The 20,200-nt window shown below is 36.5% G+C and overlaps 1 protein-coding gene across 1 annotated transcript in view; it reads left to right on the forward strand.

Moving 5' to 3' along the window:
• PHKB (phosphorylase kinase regulatory subunit beta) overlaps nucleotides 1-20,200 on the forward strand; it is a 227,041-nt gene that overhangs the window by 48,516 nt on the left and 158,325 nt on the right. Inside the window, 2 exon segments of the mRNA XM_024978934.2 lie at nucleotides 3,757-3,864; nucleotides 6,692-6,772. Coding sequence (XP_024834702.1) covers nucleotides 3,757-3,864; nucleotides 6,692-6,772 — 189 coding nt within the window.

Below are 20,200 nucleotides of genomic sequence, written 5' to 3' on the forward strand. Positions count from 1 at the left end.
TCCTGGTTATTCATTGGAAGGACTGATGCTGAAGCTGAAACTCCAATACTTGGGCCACCTGATGTGAAAAAATGACTCCTTGGAAAAGACAATGATGCTGGGAAAGATTGAAGGTGGGAGGAGAAGGGGATGACAGAGGATGAGATGTTTGGATGGCATCACCAACTCGATGGACATGAGTTTGAACAAGCTCTAGGAGTTGGTGCAGGACAGGGATGCCTGGCGTGCTGCAGTCCATGGGATCTCAAAGAGTTGGACGTGACTGAGCAACGGAACTGAACTGAGTTCAGTTTGTCACATATAGCTAGTGCCTGCCATATTGGAGAGTATAACTTCTTGAAGCTTGAAAGATAGTGGGAGATACAGAAAACTAATAAAAACGAAACACTAGAGAAATAAATAAAGGATAAGCACCCTGGTATGGGAGTCCAGAGGAAGGAATTTTAGTTTTGGTTCAGAAGGGACTTTATTAGAGAAGATCTTATTAAGACAATACTTTAAGGATGAAAAGAAATTTGAAGATGGAAATGAGAGTATGGTTCTATGCGCTTCCTTAGCCAAGTAAAACAAGTCAAGATCATGAATACTCAGATACTATCATTTATATCTTTCAAAGGGAGAAGAAACTCATTGCTTTTATTTGTCCTTGGAATATGGAATGAAGCAGGGCAAAGGCTAATAGAGTTTTGCCAGGAGAATGCACTGGTCATAGCAAACACCCTCTTCCACCAACACAAGAGAAATCTACACATGGACATCACCAAAGTGTCAACACCGAAATCAGATTGATTATATTCTTTGCAGCCAAAGATGGAGAAGCTCTATACAATCAGCAAAAACATGACCAGGAGCTGACTGTGGCTCAGATCATGAACTCCTTATTGCCAAATTCAGACTTAAATTGAAGAAAGTAGGGAAAACCACTAGACCATTCAGGTATGACCTAAATCAAATCCCTTATGATTATACAGTGGAAGTGAGAAATAGATTTAAGGGACTAGATCTGATAGAGTGCCTGATGAACTATGGACTGAAGTTCGTGATATTGTACAGGAGACGGGGATCAAGACCATCCCCATGGAAAAGAAACGCAAAAAAGCAAAATGGCTGTCTGGGGAGGCCTTACAAATAGCTGTGAAAAGAAGAGAAGCGAAAAGCAAAGGACAAAAGGAAAGATGTAAGCATCTGGATGCAGAGTTCCAAAGAATAGCAAGGAGAGATAAGAAATCCTTCCTCAGAGATCAATGCAAAGAAATAGAGGAAAACAACAGAATGGGAAAGACTAGAGATCTCTTCAAGAAAACTAGAGATACCAAGGGAACATTTCGTGCAAAGATGGGCTCGATAAAGGACAGAAATGGTATGGACCTAATGGAAGCAGAAGATATTAAGAAGAGGTGGCAAGAATACACAGAAGAACTGTACAAAAAAGATCTTCACGACCAATATAATCATGATGGTGTGATCACTGACCTAGAGCCAGACATCCTGGAATGGGAAGTCAAGTGGGCCTTAGAAAGCATCACTATGAACAAAGCTAGTGGAGGTGATGGAATTCCAGTTGAGCTATTTCAAATCCTGAAAGATGAGGCTGTGAGAGCACTGCACTCAATAGCCAGCAAATTTGGGAAGCTCAGCAGTGGCCACAGGACTGGAAAAGGTCAGTTTTTATTCCAGTCCCAAAGAAAGGCAATGCCAAAGAATGCTCAAACTACCGCACAGTTGTACTCATCTCACACGCTAGTAAAGCAATGCTCAAAATTCTCCAAGCCAGACTTCAGCAATATGTAAACGTGAACTTCCAGATGTTCAAGCTGGTTTTCGAAAAGGCAGAGGAACCAGAGATCAAATTGCCAACATCCGCTGGATCACGGAAAAATATCTATTTCTGCTTTATTGACTATGCCAAAGCCTTTGACTGTGTGGACCACAATAAACTGTGGGAAATTCTGGAAGAGATGGGAATACCAGACCACCTGACCTGCCTCTTGAGAAACCTGTATGCAGGTCAGGAAGCAACAGTTAGAACTGGACATGGAACAACAGACTGGTTCCAAATAGGAAAAGGAGTATGTCGAGGCTGTGTATTGTCACCCTGCTTATTTAACTTATATGCAGAGTACATCATGAGAAACACTGGGCTGGAGAAAGCACAAGCTGGAATCAAGATTGCTGAGAGAAATATCAATAACATCAGCTATGCAGATGACACCACCCTTATGGCAGAAAGTGAAGAGGAACTAAAGAGCCTCTTGATGGAAGTGAAAGAGGAGAGTAAAAAAGTTGGCTTAAAACTCAACATTCAGAAAACGAAGATCATGGCATCTGGTCCCATCACTTCATGGGAAATAAATGGGGAAACAGTGGAAACAGTGACAGATTTTATTTTTTTTGGGCTCCCAAATCACTGCAGATGGTAATTGCAGCCATGAAATTAAAAGCGCTTACTCCTTGCTAGGAAAGTTATGACCAACCTAGACAGCATATTAAAAAGCAGAGACATTACTTTGCCAACAAAGGTCCGTCTAGTCAAACCTATGGTTTTTCCAGTGGTCACATATGGATGTGAGAGTTGGACTGTGAAGAAAGCTGAGTGGTGAAGAATTGATGCTTTTGAACTGTGGTGTTGGAGAAGACTCTTGAGAGTCCCTTGGACTGCAAGGAGATCCAACCAGTCCATTCTGAAGGAGATCAGCCCTGGGATTTGTTTTGAAAGAATGATGCTAAAGCTGAAACTCCAGTACTTTGGCCACCTCATGCAAAGTGTGACTCATTGGAGAAGACTCTGATGCTGGGAGTGATTGGGGGCAAGAGGAGAAGGGGACGATAGAGGATGAGATGGCTCGATGGCATCACCGACTCGATGGACATGAGTTTGCGTGAACTCCGGGAGTTGGTGATGGACAGGGAGGCCTGGCGTGCTGCGATTCATGGGGTCACAGAGTCGGACACGACTGAGCAACTGAACTGAACTGAACCGATGTGTCATTCTGTTCATTCTTTGTTCCTATTCATCTTATATTTCCAGGGAACGAGTAGGAGACATACTTGGCATATAACTTTATTAGCAGATTTTTGCAAAATTGAATTAGTATCTGCTTGTCCTTGGAGTTTGTCTCCTTTTGTCATTTAATACTTAGTTAATGAGTATTCAAAAATGATTAAATTTTATGTTGAGTTAATAAGTAAAAATATGGCCTATATTCTCTTGGAATTGGTGCCTTAGTAATGACAGTATGTGTGGTGAAAGAAATGAAAACATGTTGACAGGAGCATGGTATCAATTTGTAAATCTTGGAGAAAGAAAAAGCATTTGGTGTTTTGAAAACTTATTGAATTAGAATGTGGCCTTAAGCGCTCTTTCATTGAATGTCATGGAAGCATTTCCAAAGCGCAGTACAGTGGGATACAGTCTCTGAAATCCAGTCCCATAGAGGAAACCATTATTTGACTCTAAAATAAGATGGAAAACATTACAAAAGTCAATGCTAATACATTAACAAGCTTCCTATTATACGTCAGTTGTTTGTGAAGTATCAGTTAAGTATTTAACAGTCATGTTAACTGTATTACATTAATAATCATGAATTTTATCTATTTTGTTTCTTTAGAAAAAGTAACATTCTGCTTTGTTGTATCCTCTGTCTGTAAGCTGTAGCTTTCCCCATTAAAAAGTCTCTTGAAAAATATATAATCTCTGATTTTGGATTACAATGTGAATTAGTAGCATTATTTAAATTTTATATTTTATTCCAGGTCCAGCAATTTAAGCAGGATCCACGCCCAACAACATGTCTTCACTCCATTTTCAATGTACATACAGGAGATGAGATCCTCTCCTATGAGGAATACGGTCATCTTCAGGTAAAAAGAGAAGACTACACATTTTCTTCTGCATTTTTACTCTATATCATAGAATGTTTGAGGCTATTTACATTTTTTAAAAATTAGATTTACATTTTTTAAAGCTTAAATTGTTCAAAATGGAAGTAGAGAATCAGCCATGAAATGAAGAAATCCCAGTGGAACTGAATTAGTTATTGTGATTGCACATTAAATATTATTGCATTCTTGGTCCAAAAGCAAAAAGGGCAGCTGGAGGGATTATAATACTACTCTCTAGAAGAACGGGTCCTACAGCTCTTTCAGTGACAAAAGCTTGTGCTCGTTATCAAATTTAGAGGAATTTCAATATTTAGGAACCAGAGAATAAAAGACAACTGACAGTAATATAACAACAAATCAGAAGTCTTTGTTATGTGACAGTCCATTTCTAATACATCAGCCTTCAATGATGCTAAAAACGTACCACTAAAATGATAATTCCAAAAGACATTTTATATATATATATAAATTTTATATGCTAACAATACACTGTAAAGGTTCATATTTTGTTTTCATTTTTTCTCTCATATCTGTGTACCCCTTTGCCTTGTTTCTAGTATACAAGTATTATATATGCTATTTATCTTTAATGGATTTTCTTCCTCTTCAGCGTTTGGTTCTGTTGTCTTTAGAATAGAATACTTACTATTCATATATTCCTTACTAAAATACGAGTATCTCCTTTTTAGAGTTCCTTTCTCTCTAGAGATCTGAAATGTCTTACTTTAGAATGACTCCTCCAAACACAGAAAGTTCAGTGTCCCCATTTCTACACAGCAGAAACTCTTAATGGTTATTTGTAACCAGTTCTATGGAGATTTAATGTTACATAAATATGTAGTTGCTCAGCTGTCTCATAATTTTTCAAATAATTAGGTTTTCTGTACCTTTTGCTTTCACAGATATGTTTGCTGTTTGACATAGGGTTTTTAGAAGATAACAATTCATTTATTTTTGTATTTCAGAATTTAAACTTAGTGCCTAGCACATAGTAGGTTTCAAATAAATGCTGGTCAGCCTGTTATTTGGAAGCCCCGTACATTTTGTCACATACTGATATTTTCTCACAGAAGCCTCTTAAAAATCATAGCAGAGAGTTCTTTGAGATATTGCTGTAGTTGGCTGTCAATAGAAATGAAATTTCTTTTTTTTTTTTTTTTTAATTTTATTGAACTTTACAATATTGTATTGGTTTTGCCATATATCAAAATGAATCTGCCACAGGTATACATGTGTTCCCCATCCTGAACCCTCCTTCGTCCTCCCTCCCCATGGAAATGAAATTTCTTTGAGATCATTTCTGACAGGCCAGTGTCAGTGCTCTATGAGAATATTTGGGTGACCCAATGGGATGAAGCTCTTGCTTACTATGTTCTGAGAAAAGTCACTTAAGAGTTAATGTTGGTCTATTATAAAACGCCTTAAACTAGAATCCTACATTTTCTTATGTGACCCACTTGGACCTTGACAAGACCTTGAAACCAACTGGACTTTGAGTGCTGGGAAGTCAAGAGACATTCAGGATAGTCCTGATTCCTGAGAGAGTTACCCCCACTGGCAGGCCCCGGTGGCACACAGCTGCTTTATCCAAGGAATCTAGGGCACAAATAATTTTCTGCCCCAACTTTCTGTCCGTTTTTCAGAAAGGATTGGAGGAGAGTCAGCGAAGGCACAAGGCAGCAAGGCTGTTAGTGGATAATAATCTTCTGGGTTAGAATTGTATGATAAGAAAATTATGTCTTACCTCCTCTTTGTTTTTACCTCAAGTTAACTGTTACCTGGCTAAATGAAAGATTTTCACTGCTTCTCATGTATTTGTTTATTGGATAACTTTATTGAGATATAATTCATATAATATACAATTTGCCTATGTAAAGTATACAACTTTCAACATTGCAGAACATCTTCATCACCCCAGAGCGAAATCCAGTACCTGTTAGCAGTCACTCCTCAACTCCTTCAAAGACCCCCACTGTAGGCAATTACCAGTCTACTTTCTGTCTGTATGAACAAGCCTAGTTTGTACATTTCATATAAATGGAATCATATGCCATGTGGTCTAATGTGACTGATTTCTTTCTTTTAGTGTAATGTTTTCAAGGTTTGTCCATGTTGTGCTATTTATCTTTCACTGCTTATTTCCTCGAGAAAATGTATATAGCCCATTCAGAATTCTATGAGAGTATTTATTTTTGGTTAAAGGGGACATTATTGTCTTCTTTTGTTTGTTTTGTTTAGAGCATATAATGTTTATCTTTAATAGACTAATAAACTAAAAGAAAGAGCCTCATTTTTAGAATACTTTTTTTCATAAATATATTTTAAATGTTTGATTAATATATTCCTACAGTTGCTGATGTAAGTTCTGTGTTCTCTGAAGACAGGATGTGCTACCTGTTATTTATGGTGGCATAGTCCTAATGTCTTACTGTCCAATAATTTTTTCATTTACCTGCACTTAAATTGGATTCACATTACATAGCTGCCCAAGGGACAAAACTATTTCAAAGTAGAAGTGCTTAAATCTACAGTTTCAATATAAATCTTAGAAAGCAAATGTCATAAAAATACCCCTGATCAGCTTAACCATCACAGTGAATTTGAGGATTTTAGAGTTTTATATACAAAGCTGAGATTTTTATTATGAACTAAATCCACAGCTCCTTTAGTTTTTCATAGGAAAGAAAACAGTTAGATATGCTACTACAAGAGCAAATGACTTGTAATTTTAGCTTTTACATTTAATTTTGTACCATAGTATTTTTTTGGTTTTCTCTAACCTATTGTAGTGTTTGTTGGTTTTCAGATAAATGCAGTGTCCCTGTATCTCCTTTACCTTGTGGAAATGATTTCCTCAGGACTCCAGATTATCTACAACACTGATGAGGTATGATTTTCCCAAATTTTGTAGTGCTAAATTTCATCTCTGAGAATAACTTTTTTCTTTTACTTTTTAAAACTTATTTTTAATTGTGTAAATTGGGTTATTCTTAAATTCATATAGTCAGATAAGGGATTTTGAATGCTCAGCTGAAAAGTCTTTATATTATCAATGCAAAGCACTTTAAAAAATAAACAAAATATGTAACAGTTGTAAAACTCTACTGTGAAGGCTCTATTTCAGGTATTCTGAAATAAAACCTTGTAACTTTCAGAAATTTTAGTAGCTATAAAAATAAAAGCCTTTCCAGATTTTCTCAGAATTATTGTCTTCTCTTCTTTTGTTGCTTTTTGTAACCTATCCTTTTAATAGTAAAAATTCATTTATCATGTTTTGTTATTTTTGTTTGACTTCAGTAGAGTTCTTAATTTTTTTCAAAAGATAAATATCATGTTCTTATTCTTATTAGGAAATTTAAAAATAACTCTTATCACAAAGTTGAGAAATTTTTCATAGGCCCTAATGCTTGAAAAAACATACAGACAGACCCATATGCTAACATATTTTGAATTGTGTCACAGTTGAAGTAAAAAGCTATTATTATTGAGATGGTATATACATTGAGAAGGGCATCCCTGGTGGCACAGCGGTAAAGAGTCTGCCTGCAATGCAGGAGAGATGGATTTGATCTCTGGGTCAGGAAGATCCTCTGGAGAAAGAAATAGCAACCCACTCCAATATTCTTGCATGGGAAATCCCATGGACAAAGGAGTCTGGCGGACCACAGTCCATGGGGTCACAAAGAATCGGACACCACTTAGTGACTAAACCACCAACATATACAGTGAGAATTCTATCAAAGAGTAGATATATAGTTATATATTAGTTATTATTTTTTCCTACGAAGAACAATTTATCATACTAAACAGTAAAGTCATCACTGGACTGCACTCGGGGTGCTATGAAATTGGTACATGTAGCCCTGCCCACCAGTAGTTCATAATCTTATACATCCACTGTGCCTTTTTAATACACATAAGTAAAACCTAATTAGAAATATAGCTAAATAATAAAGAAGCAATAATAATAACAGTAACTACTTATGGTTTCTTCTGTTTTATTTATCAAAGAACTGCATGTTTTTATTTCATCCAACTAGTTCTCAGTTTTTATAGTGTTGTGAAATAGTGGTGCTCAAATATTTTGGGTAGGGGAGGGGTTGGGAATCAGACCAATCTTATATATCTATTAACTAAATACAAAGTTCACCTAAGTCAGTCCTTCTGTTTATTAATAGAGAGAACTCATTTATATCTGTTGGAGGGGGCAACGTAATGAACTACCACATGGTATTCTATGTTACATTCTATGACATACTCCATAAATAACCTAAAAGTCGATTAAAAGAAGCAGGAACTGTATCATTCGGAATGGCTCCCGAGAAACTTATTTTATTTAACATTAAAGAACCTCACATACCCCCATCAGTTCAGTTCAGTTCAGTCACTCAGTTGTGTCCCACTCTTTGTGACTCTTTGGGCTGCAGCATGCCAGACTTCCCTGTCCATCACCAACTCTCGGAGCTTACTCAAACTCATGTCCATCGAGTCGGTGATGCCATCCAACCATCTCATCCTCTGTCGTCCCCTTCTCCTGCCTTCAATCTTTCCCAGCGTCAGGGTCTTTTCCAATGAGTCAGTTCTTCACCTCAGGTGGCCACAGTACTGGAGTTTCAGCTTCAGCATCAGTCCTTCCAGTGAATATTCAGGACTGATTTCCTTTAGGATTGACTGGTTTGATCTCCTTGCAGTCCAAGGACTCTCAAGAGTCTTCTCCAACACCACAGTTCAAAAGCATCAATTCTTCGGCCCTCAGCTTTCTTTATAGTCTTTTTCACATCCATATATGACTACTGGAAAAATATGAGATTTTATTTTGTGTTTAATTTTTCCTTCCTTTTTGTGGAAAGGCTTCATTATATGAAAAGATTCATAATTCTTTAATAAAATAAGGGACCTTTTAGACTTTTATGTCCCCAAAACTATTAAGTCTTAAAGAACACTTTGGAAGTAAAGATTTACAAAGGGTGAAATTTTGTCTTTCCTATTACATTTTGGATTTGCTCTTATTTTTTATTAAACTATTAAAAAATGTTAATTGTATGTTGTGTGTTAGATTATATCTGCTAAATCATTATAAATGGAGATGGGAAAATGCCTGTATGTTTTTAATGTCCCTTTTCTAGTATTATGCTATTATATGACTCTATGGCACAAAGTGAAGAGGAACTAAAAAGCCTCTTGATGAAAGTGAAAGTGGAGAGTGAAAAAGTTGGCTTAAAGCTCAACATTCAGAAAACAAAGATCATGGCATCTGGTCCCATCACTTCATGGCAAATAGATGTGGAAACAGTGTCAGACTTTATTTTTTGGAGCTCCAAAATCACTGCAGATGGTGACTGCAGCCATGAAATTAAAAGATGCTTACTCCTTGGAAGGAAAGTTATGACCAACCTAGATAGCATATTCAAAAGCAGAGACATTACTTTGCCAACAAAGGTCTGTCTAGTCAAGGCTATGGTGTTTCCTTTGGTCATGTATTGATGTGAGAGTTGGACTGTGAAGAAGGCTGAGCGCCAAAGAATTGATGCTTTTGAACTGTGGTGTTGGAGAAGACTCTTGAGAGTCCCTTGGACTGCAAGGAGATCCAACCAGTCCATTCTGAAGGAGATCAGTCCTGGGATTTCTTTGAAAGGAATGATGCTAAAGTTGAAACTCTAATACTTTGGCCACCTCATGCAAAGAGTTGACTCATTGGAAAAGACTCTGATGCTGGGAGGGATTGGGGGCAGGAGGAGAAGGGGATGACAGAGGATGAGATGGCTGGATGGCATCACTGACTTGATGGACGTGAGTCTGAGTGAACTCCGGGAGTTGGTGATGGACAGGGAGGCCTGGCGTGCTGCGATTCATTGGGTCGCAAAGAGTTGGACCAACTGAGCGACTGAACTGAACTGAACTGAACTGAATGATTGATCACAAGTCACAGTATCATGTCAGTTTTGAAAACAGAAACCTCAAACATTTTTCTACAAGCTTAAAATTTAAGTGGAAATAGGGGATAACACTAACTGGGGATAACTAATAGGGCATAACTAACTAACTGGGGATAACATTTGGAGTGGTCATAGAACCAGTTGTACTGATGGAAATTTGTCAAATGATCCTGCGAAGTCCAGTTCCTTTAGATAAATATATTTGAAGCCTTGTTTTTTCAAGAATGGTCAGATGATTATTTCTTTAGCTCTTTGGTAGAAGTGTGTAGATTGTAAGCCTTCTACATAAAAATACTATACAAATCTGTAGGTGTCTGTTTAACATGAAACCTGGAAAAGTCTTTTTTGCCAACTGTGTATCATGTGCCATTTCCTTTTTATTTTGCAAAGATGCCTTTACCATCAAAACCCAGAAGATCTTTTCAAATGCTTTTAGATTGGATGACATGTGGAATTAATTGCTTACTATATAAACTACCTATTTCTGAGTAACAAATTGCCTCAGAGCTTAGTGGCTTAAAAGAGCAAACATTTATTATCTCATAGTTTCAGTGAGTCCGGAATTCAGGAGAAACTAATCAGGGTGTTGCTGACATGGAGTCTCTCATAAGTTGGATTCAAATAATCAGCCAGATTTACAGTTAACTGAAGGCTTTACTGAGCCTGAAAGGCCCTAGGATGGTTCGCTCACATGGTTGTGGGCAAGAGCCTCTCCATAGAGCTGCTTGAGTGCCTTTTCTATATGTCAGGTGGCTTTTTTCAGAGAAAGTGATTCCAAAGAGCAAAATGGAAGTACAGTGCTTTTTTTATGACCTAGTCTCAGAAGTCACCCTCCATCATTTTACAGTATCCTCTATTACATTGGTCAGTCTTAAATCAACGTGAGAGGGGACTGCACAGGGCATAAATAGCAAGCATTGGGTCTGATTGGGAGCCAGCATACTAAGCAATGATTTCTAGGTGACCTTTGTTAGATACTTTAAGATATGGTTTTTTCTCTTATATATTGAGACTTTAATTTTAAAGATAGGTTTTTAACTTATTATTTAGTGAGTTTTGACTTTTGCTTTTTTTGCATGTTTTCTCCTTAAAATACTGCAGACCTTTTTTTTTTTGCTTCTGTTTATTGTGTGGGTACTTTTGTGTTACAGACTATCTTTTGATGTGAAATGGTTTTCAAGCTGAACTTGAGGGTTTCTGTCTTTTAATAGAATAAATCTCTATAATTATTAAGGTGTTACAAGGTATTCTTAGTTCGTGCTTTTCAACAATGTACACACAAAAATGAATAGGTTACTCAAAACTATTTATAGATGTTTTCCTCTAAGAATAAAAAGGTATTATTATTCTTGTTTCTCTAATTTATAGGAAGCAATAACAATGATAATAGTAGTAGTTAACTCTTAACATAATAACATAACACTTACATAATAGCATTTATTACTTGCTATCATTGTTCAAAGTACTTTGCACATATAAACAATTTTAATCGTCACAAAACTATCGACTTGGTATAGTTATTATCTTCCTTTCACAAATGATGAAAATAATGGAGAGTCAAGAAGTAACTTGTCCAGGATCACACAAATAGTCATTGAAGCTCTGGGATTTAAACTATGTGGTCTGGCGCCAGAGCCCATTCATTCTATTGAAAGTGTTCTATCTCTGCTTATTCTGTACAGATATGAGTGACACATGTCATGTGACATCTTCATGTTCAAGTATTGAGGGCAACCAGGCTGACTCAGAGTTTGCCTATTTATTCATGTTTTGCACGTTCACTCAGTCATGCATTCTTGCATGAACCATGCTTATTTGGCAAACATTTATTGAGTTTCTAAAATAGACCAAATAGAATATAGCAGTGAAAAAAGATATTAGTCTATAATGCCATGAAATTTGTATTATAATAAGGAAAACAGAATTAATAAATATTTAAATATAGGCTATAATGTCCAGAAGTGATACTTAATTTTTTTTAAGCATGTAAGGGGGAAAATAGAAAATAAAACCATAAAACTATTTTAAGTAGAGTTTATCAGGACAGGCTTTTCTGGAAAAGAGCTTTTGAGCAAATACGTGGATGAAATAAGGAAACAGGTTATGCAAGCGATGGTAGTTATTGGTTAATGTGTCATAGAAACATGGCAAAAATGCCACTAGGTTTAAATTGCTTTACACATTTCTTAGGTAAACTGCGTTAGTTATGCTCATCTCATCTTTTACATGTTGTACGTTTTTTGTCTGATATGTTCATTAAGTTTGCAAATGTGATTGTAAATTTATTTTTCTCCATTTAGTTCTGTAACTTTCTGATTTATTAGTATGTATGTATGTGTGTGTACTTGTACATGAATATGTATGTTGTATCTATAGTATGTAAATATATACACACATATGTATGTGTATTTGTTTTTATAAAATTACAGGCACATGATTTGAAATTATTGTACTTTTTAGCTGGAAATATCCCATTTTAACTCCTATTAAATTTCTTTGTTAAAATTTATCTTGAGAGACCAGTTTCTTTTCATTAGTGTTTGTATGGCATTTCTAAAACTTTCATTTATTTTCAAACTGTGTTCTTATTTGTATCTGGTATCTTTTGTAAGCATCATATAGTTATTATTTTTTAAATCTAGTCTGGCAATCTTTTTCTTTTAATTGGAGTACTTAATTCATATACATTTAATGTAAATATTGATATATCTTGGTTTAAGTCTTTTATCTTTCTGTTTGTTATTGGCCTTATATATTCTTTGTACCCTTTTTTCCTTCTTACATTTTTTTTTTGATGTATTGAATTTGTTGTTATGCCAGTTGTTATATTATTTTATAGTGGCTAGGAAAGGACAGCAACTTCAGAGTCTACTCAAATTTATACTTTGACTGCTTTCAGTTCAGTTCAGTTGCTCAGTCGTGTCCAACTCTTTGTAACCCCATGAACTGCAGCACACCAGGCTTCCCTGTCCATCACCAACTCCTGGATCTTACTCAAATTCATGTCTGTAGAGTCAGTAATGCCATCCAACCATCTCATCCTCTCTTGTCCCCTTCTCCTTCTGCCTTCAATCTTTCCCAGCATCAGGGTCTTTTCCAAGGAGTCAGTTCTTTGCATCAGGTGGCCAAAGTATTGGAGTTTCAGCTTCACCCTCAGTCCTCCCAGTGAATATTCAGGACTGATTTCCTTTCAGATGGACTGGTTTGATCTCTTTGCCATCCAAGGGACTCTCAAGAGTCTCCTCCAACACCACAGTTCAAAAGCATCAATTCTTCGGCACTCAATTTTCTTTATAGTCCAACTCTCACATCCATTCATGACTACTGGAAAAACTATAACTTTGACTAGACGGACCTTTGTTGGCAAAGCAATGTCTCTGCTTTTTAATACACTATTAAGTTTGTCATAGCTTTTCTTCCAAGGAGGCAATCGTCTTTTAATTTCATGGCTGCAGTCACCATCTGCAGTGATTTTGGAGCCTAAAAAAATGAAGTCTCTCACTGTTTCTATTGTTTCCCCATCTATTTGCCATGAAGTGATGGGACCAGATCCCATGATCTTAGTTTTCTGAATATTGATTTTTAAGCCAACTTTTTTCACTCTCCACTTTCACTTTCATCAAGAGGCTCTTTAGTTCTTCTTAGCTTTCTGCTTTACAGATGATTTAAGAACCTTACCACATTTTAGCTCTACGTACCTACTTATTACCTACTATTGTGGTTTTGTTTGCATTTATTTTAATACAACATGTATTTTTAAACTGAACAGAATCTCAATATTATTGATGTTTACATCAATATTGAACTGTATATTCATTCATATACATATACCTGTGTGTTAGTCATTCAGTTGTGTCCGACTCTTTTTGACCCCCATGGTCTGTTAGCCTATCAGGCTCCTCTTTCCATGGGACTCTCCAGGCAAGAATACTGGAGTGGGTTGCCAATTCCTTCTCCAGGGGATATTCCTAACCCAGGGATTGAACTCAGGTCTCCCGCATTCAGACAGACTCTTTACAACTGTACATATACCTACCCATGTACCATTATGACAATCACCTTTCTTTCCTGGGATATTCTGTCTGGGATCATTGTCCATTCCTATTTTTTTTTTTTTTTAATATCTTTGTTTCCATTTTAATTTTAAATATATTTTAGGTTGACAGTTATTTTCTTTCAACACTTTAAATATGTTGTTATTAGGCTTCCATTGTTTTTGTTAATAAATCAGCTTGAATTCCATTGTTTTTATGAAAATATTGTCTACTCGGGCTGCTTTAAAATTTGTATTTGATTTTTATTAGTTTCACTAAGATGTGCTAGCTGTGCTGTTCTTTGTATTTATCCTCCATGGGGCATGTGGAAGTTTTCAAATATTCTAGTTTAATATCTTTGATAAGATTTGGGAAGTTCTCACCTAGGGTCTACTGAAATATTGTTTGTGCTGCATTTCTTTTTCTTTTACCAAGCTACTTGTATATTCAACCCTTACACTTTGTCTGATATCTTTTTATCTCTTTTTTTCTGTCCTTTTCCTTATCCCTTTTACTATTTTTATAAATATGTTCAAACCAAAGAATGGTCAAACTACCACACAATTGCACTCATCTCATACACTAGCAAAGTAATGCTCAAAATTCTCCAAGTGAGGCTTCAATAGTACGTGAATTGAGAACTTCCAGATATTCAAGCTGGATTTAGAAAAGGCAGAGGAACCATAGATCAAATTGCCCACATCCGTTGGATCACAGAAGAAGCAAGAGAGTTCCAGAAAAACATCTACTTCTGGTTTATTGACTACACCAAAGCCTTTGACTGTGTGGATCACAACAAACTGTGGAAAATTCTTAAAGACATGGGAGTACCAGCCCACCTTACCTGTCTCCTGAAAAATCTGTATTCTGGTCAAGAAGCAACAGTTGGAACCGGACATGAAACAACAGACTGGTTCCAAATTGGGGAAGGAGTATGTCAAGACTGTATTTTGTCACCCTGTGTATTTAATTTATATACAGAGTACATCATGTGAAATTCCGAGCTGGATGAAGCATGAGCTGGAATCAAGATTGCCGGGAGAAATATCAATAAACTCAGATACACAGATGACACCACCCTTATGGCAGAAAGTGAAGAAGAACCAAAGAACCTCTTGCTGAAAGTGAAAGAGGAAAGTGAAAAAGCTGGCTTAAAACTCAACATTCAAAAAACTAGGATCATGGCATCTGGTCCCATCACTTCATGGCAAATAGATAGGGAAACAGTGGAAACAGTGAGAGACTTTGTTTTCTTGGGCTCTAAAATCACTGCAGATGGTGACTGCAGCCATGAAATTAAAAGACGCTTGCCTCCTTGGAAGAAAAGCTATGACAAATCTAGACAGTGTATTAAAAAGCAGAGACTTTGCTTTGCCAATAAAGGTCTGTCTAGTCCAAGCTGTGGTTTTTCCAGTAGTCATGTATGGATGTGAGAGTTGGACTATAAAGAAAGCTGAATTACGAAGAATTGATGCTTTTGAGCTGTGGTGTTGGAAAAGACTTTTGCGAGTCCTTTGCACTGCAAGGAGATCAAACCAGTCAATCCTAAAGGAAGTCAGTCCTGAATATTCATTGGAAGGACTGATGCTGAAGCTGAAACTCCAGTACTCTGGTCACCTGATGTGAAGAACTGACTCTGATGCTGGGAAAGATTGAAGGCAGAAGAAGGGGATGACAGAGGCTGAGATGGCTGGATGGCATCACTGACTCAATGGACATGAGTTTGAGCAAACTCCAGGAGTTGGTGATGGACAGGGAGGCCTGGTGTCCATGGGGTTGCAAAGAGTTGGACACGACTGAGCGACTGAACTGAACTTTGATTTGGAATTTTTTTGCTTTTTTATCTTCACATTCATCATTTATATGTTCTTATTGACTGTAATCCAAATTCTCTTATTTTAAATCAATCTAAAATATGTGGTGGGTAAATATTGCTTTGTCATGTAAGATAATTTTTTTATACTGCTTCATTCCATTTTCTAGTTTTTGTTGGGGATTTTCACATCAGTGCTCTTAATGGATATTGGTGTATATTTTGTTGTTTTTGTTTCTTTGTATAACATCTTTGACTTTGGTATTAGTTTAATAAAGTCTTCATTCAATTGGTTAGGAAGCATTTCTTCCTCTTTCTTAGAAGATTTTGTGAAGGATTTGTATTAATTCTTGTTTAAACATTTGGTAGAATTCATTGATGAAGCTGGCTATTGTTGTTTAGTCACTAATTTGTGTCTGACTCTTTTGCAACCTCCTAGACTGTAGCCTCTGAGGTTCCTCTGCCAGTGTTATTTCCCAGGCAAGAATATTGTAGTCGATTGTCATTTCCTCCTCCAAGGGATCTTCCTGAGCTAGGGATCAAACCCAGGTCTCATGCATTGCAGCAGATTCTTTACCATCTGAGCCACCGTGAAGCCTGAAGTTGACTGGGTTTGGGTTTCCTTGCTGTGAGGATTTTTGATCATTGTTTCAGTGTCTATTCAGATTTTTTTTTTTGAGTCAGTGTTGGAAGTTTGTGTCTTTCCAGGACTTTGTCCATTTCATCTAGGTTATGAATCCTTTTTTTCCCTCCAAAGTTGGCTTTAATATCTCCTCTTCCGTTCCTTACTTTAGTAATTTAAATCATACCTCCTCTTTTACTTGGTCAGTTTGGATAAAGATTTATCAGTTTTATTGATGTTTTCTAAGAATCAACTTTTGGTTTTACTGATTTACTGTTTTTCTGTTTTCTATTTTATTTATTTCCTTTGTGCTCCTTATTATTTCCTTTCTTCTGGTTTGAAGGGGTTTATTTTGCTCTTATTTTTCTAGCTTCTTAAGGTAGAAGATGAGGTTATTGATTTGAGATCATTCTGCTTTTCAGATACAGACATTTGTGGTTATAAATTTCTCTCTCCAGCCTGCTCTGCTGCATCCCATTATTTTTGTTATATTACAGTTTTATGTTCATTCATCTCAATATATTTTCTAATTTCCCTTGTGATGTCTTCTTTGACCCCTTGGTTGTTTAGCAGGCTATTGTTTCATTTTCATATATTGGCGAATTTTCCAAATTTTCTTCTGTTACTGATTTGTAATTTCATTCCATGGTAATTCAAGAATAATTTGGAGTGATTTTAGTATAATTATGGAATTCAATAATTTGATATAATTATTGAATACAATTCTTATTATTAACCTTTTCAACTCATTTTTTAAAATTTTGGTTCCTTACTGTAATTTGTACATCTTTACTGATTGTCCATATTAGTGAGATGTTGTTCTCACCAAATCATCTTTAGTTCTTTGTAGATGTGTGTAACTCTCCTTTAACCTTTGCTTCCTAGTTTTGCAAAGCTTTAAGTTCAGATGGAGGTGTGAGATTATGTCTCGGGTCTTTTCTAATTATAAGCACAACTGTGTGCTGTGCTTAGTCGCTCATTCATGTCCGACTCTTTGTGACCCCATGGACTGTAGCCCACCAGGCTCCTCTGTCCATTGAATTCTCCAGGCAAGAATACTGGAGTGGAATGCCATGCCCTCCTCCAGGGGATCTTCCTGACCCAGGAGTTGGACTGGGGTCTCCTGCATTGCAGGTGGATTCTTTACCAGATAAGCTGCGAGGGAAGCACAGCTGTACACACGTGCATATCCTTACGGCTTCCCAGGAATGTACTGGAGATTTACACAGCCCACTGTGGACTTCTCATGGCCCATCTTTTAAAAAGAAAGTTTTTAGATAGTTTAAATATTAAATTGTTGCACTCATTATGCCTAGGCAGCTATGTAATATATGCCTAGGGGAAAGGCTGTATGCATTGTACAAGCTCCAGGTCAGATCATTTAAAGAAAACCTCTCTGAGTGAATGTATCCAGGAAGCTGTCAGACTCTTCAGATAGTGACAGTTTACCAAGGCAGTGATTTGGGTGAGTTCCATACCTTTTTTGTTCCTTCTGGTGGCTTTAGTCTGCTAATTTTCACAACTACTATGAGGCTACAATAAAGCAAGGGAGAGGGAATAGAAAATAAAGCAATTCAATACATTCCTATGCTTAGTCTACTGACATGAGATTTCAGTCATTTTTCTTTATTTAATGCTCCTTGCATTGTGACAAGCTCTTGTTTAAGTTTCAGAGTTCTGGAAAAGTTGATTTGTATGATTTTTGTCAGTATTCCTATTGCTTTTATGGATGACTAGTTTTTCTGAGATCTTTGCTATTCTCTGACTTGAATTCCCATTTGTGGTTATTTTTAATGTAACTTTCTATTCATACCTCACCCCCCCACAAAAGCTTTTTATCCTGCAGTTTACTCTTTCTATAAACTCAGTTAACCCTAATGTATTTTTATAACTGCAATAAAAAATAACTCAATTGTATATCTGATATTTATATAATATTGTTACATCAATTATACCTCAGTTTTTTAAAAAAGAAGCTCCAATATTCTGCAAACGTTTAATCACATTTAAACATCTGTAAACAGCACATTTAGTGGCCATCTGAGATTCTGTACCATGTATCAGAAATGTGCGACTAAATGCCTACTGTTCACTTATTCTCAAATACTGAGTGAACACCTATTGTAAGCCAGGACTTTGCTTAGGCATTGTGTCTTTTATAACAGTAGTATTGATATACAGTTTGTTTTGCTGAATATTTATACTCATTTTTAATGGTATATTTGAGAAGTTCTTAGAATTCAGCTATTGATATCTTGATATTTGCTTGTCACTTCACTGATTTCACAATCAATGAATTTTTGGTTATGTCCAAATTAGTGTCTGACTTTTTTAAAAAACTAACACAAAACTATGAAGTGATTACATAGAAATGCTTTTAATTTTTTTGGCTATATGGCTGTTATTGAATAAATTTAAGGTTGTCATATTTAATGAAGCTTGTCATATGAATATCTGAAATTTTTCTTTCATCTTGGCCCTTCTAACATCATAGTTCATTATAAAATAATAGACTGTTTCATCCTATGTCTGTTGGGGATTACTGCAGTGGCTTAAATGAAAGGTGCTTGTTTTTCTCATATAATGCAGTGTTGGAAATGGTTAGCTCCTTGGTCCATTAGTTTCTCTTCTCTTCATCATCTCAGAATGGCTCCTCTAACTACTGGCATCATGGCAGAAAGCAGAGGGGAAGGTTGATAAAGTTGATGTATTAGCTACTTTTAATCAGAAGTAGCCGTTTTTGTCAGAAACATCAAAAGCCTTCCAAAAGTCCCCAAGAGACATCAACTTAGGCCTGTTGGTCAGAACTATTGTAAGGCCACCTCCAGCTGAACAGGCAGATGGGGAAAGCATTTATTTCTTTTTCCAGTCTGTATAGTTGTGCTCTCCAATCAAAATAGAATGTGAGCCACATATGTAATTAAATATTTTTAGTAGCTAAAATCAAAGTAACAGATGAAATTTATTTCAATAATATATTTAATGCAATATATCTATGATGTCATTATTTTAATGTGTAATAAATAGAAATGATTAATGATATATTTTATATATTCTTTATGTTGTGGTAGATCTTCAAAATTTTTACCCTGAAAGTTCATCTCAATTGGGACTAGTTGATGGCAGTCAGCCACGTGTGGCTATGGGCCACCTTATTTATTGTACATGGTTGTTTGCTTTCTTTGCTTGTTCATTTACAGTGTGTTGAGTTTTCACAGTGTAAGTGTATAAGAATCAGGAAATTACTTTGCTTGAGATATTCTCTTACCCTTTTCTCTCACCCCATAACTCAGTTTTTCTTGATTAAAGAAAGTCTATTTTACCTCATTTTGTTTTGTTGTGGTGGTGGTCATGTCTTAAAGAGATTTAATGCCTCCTAAGCCAACGATGGCACCCCACTCCAGCACTCTTGCCTGGAAAATCCCATGGACGGAGGAGCCTGGTGGGCTGCAGTCCATGGGGTCACTAGAGTCGGATGACTGAGCGACTTCATTTTCACTTTTCACTTCCATGCATTGGAGAAGGAAATGGCAACCCACTCCAGTGTTCTTGCCTGGAGAATCCCAGGGACAGGGGAGCCTGGTGGGCTGCCGTCTATGGGGTCGCACAGAGTCGGACACGACTGAAGCGACTTAGCAGCAGCAGCAGCAGCAGCAAGCCAACGATAGATTTGACAAACCTAGACAGTATATTAAAAAGCAAAGATAACACTTTGCTGACAAAAGTCTGTATATTCAAAGCTGTAGTTTATCCAGTAGTCATGTACAGATGTGAAAGTTGGACCATAAAAAAAACTGAGCACATATGAATTGATGCTTTTGAACTGTGGTGCTGGAAAAGACTCAAAAGAATCCCTTGGACAGCAGGGAGATCAACCCAGTCACTCCTAAAGGAAATCAACTAAATCTCC

The sequence above is a fragment of the Bos taurus genome, chromosome 18 (assembly GCF_002263795.3).
Source record: "Bos taurus isolate L1 Dominette 01449 registration number 42190680 breed Hereford chromosome 18, ARS-UCD2.0, whole genome shotgun sequence".
Lineage (NCBI taxonomy): Eukaryota > Metazoa > Chordata > Mammalia > Artiodactyla > Bovidae > Bos > Bos taurus.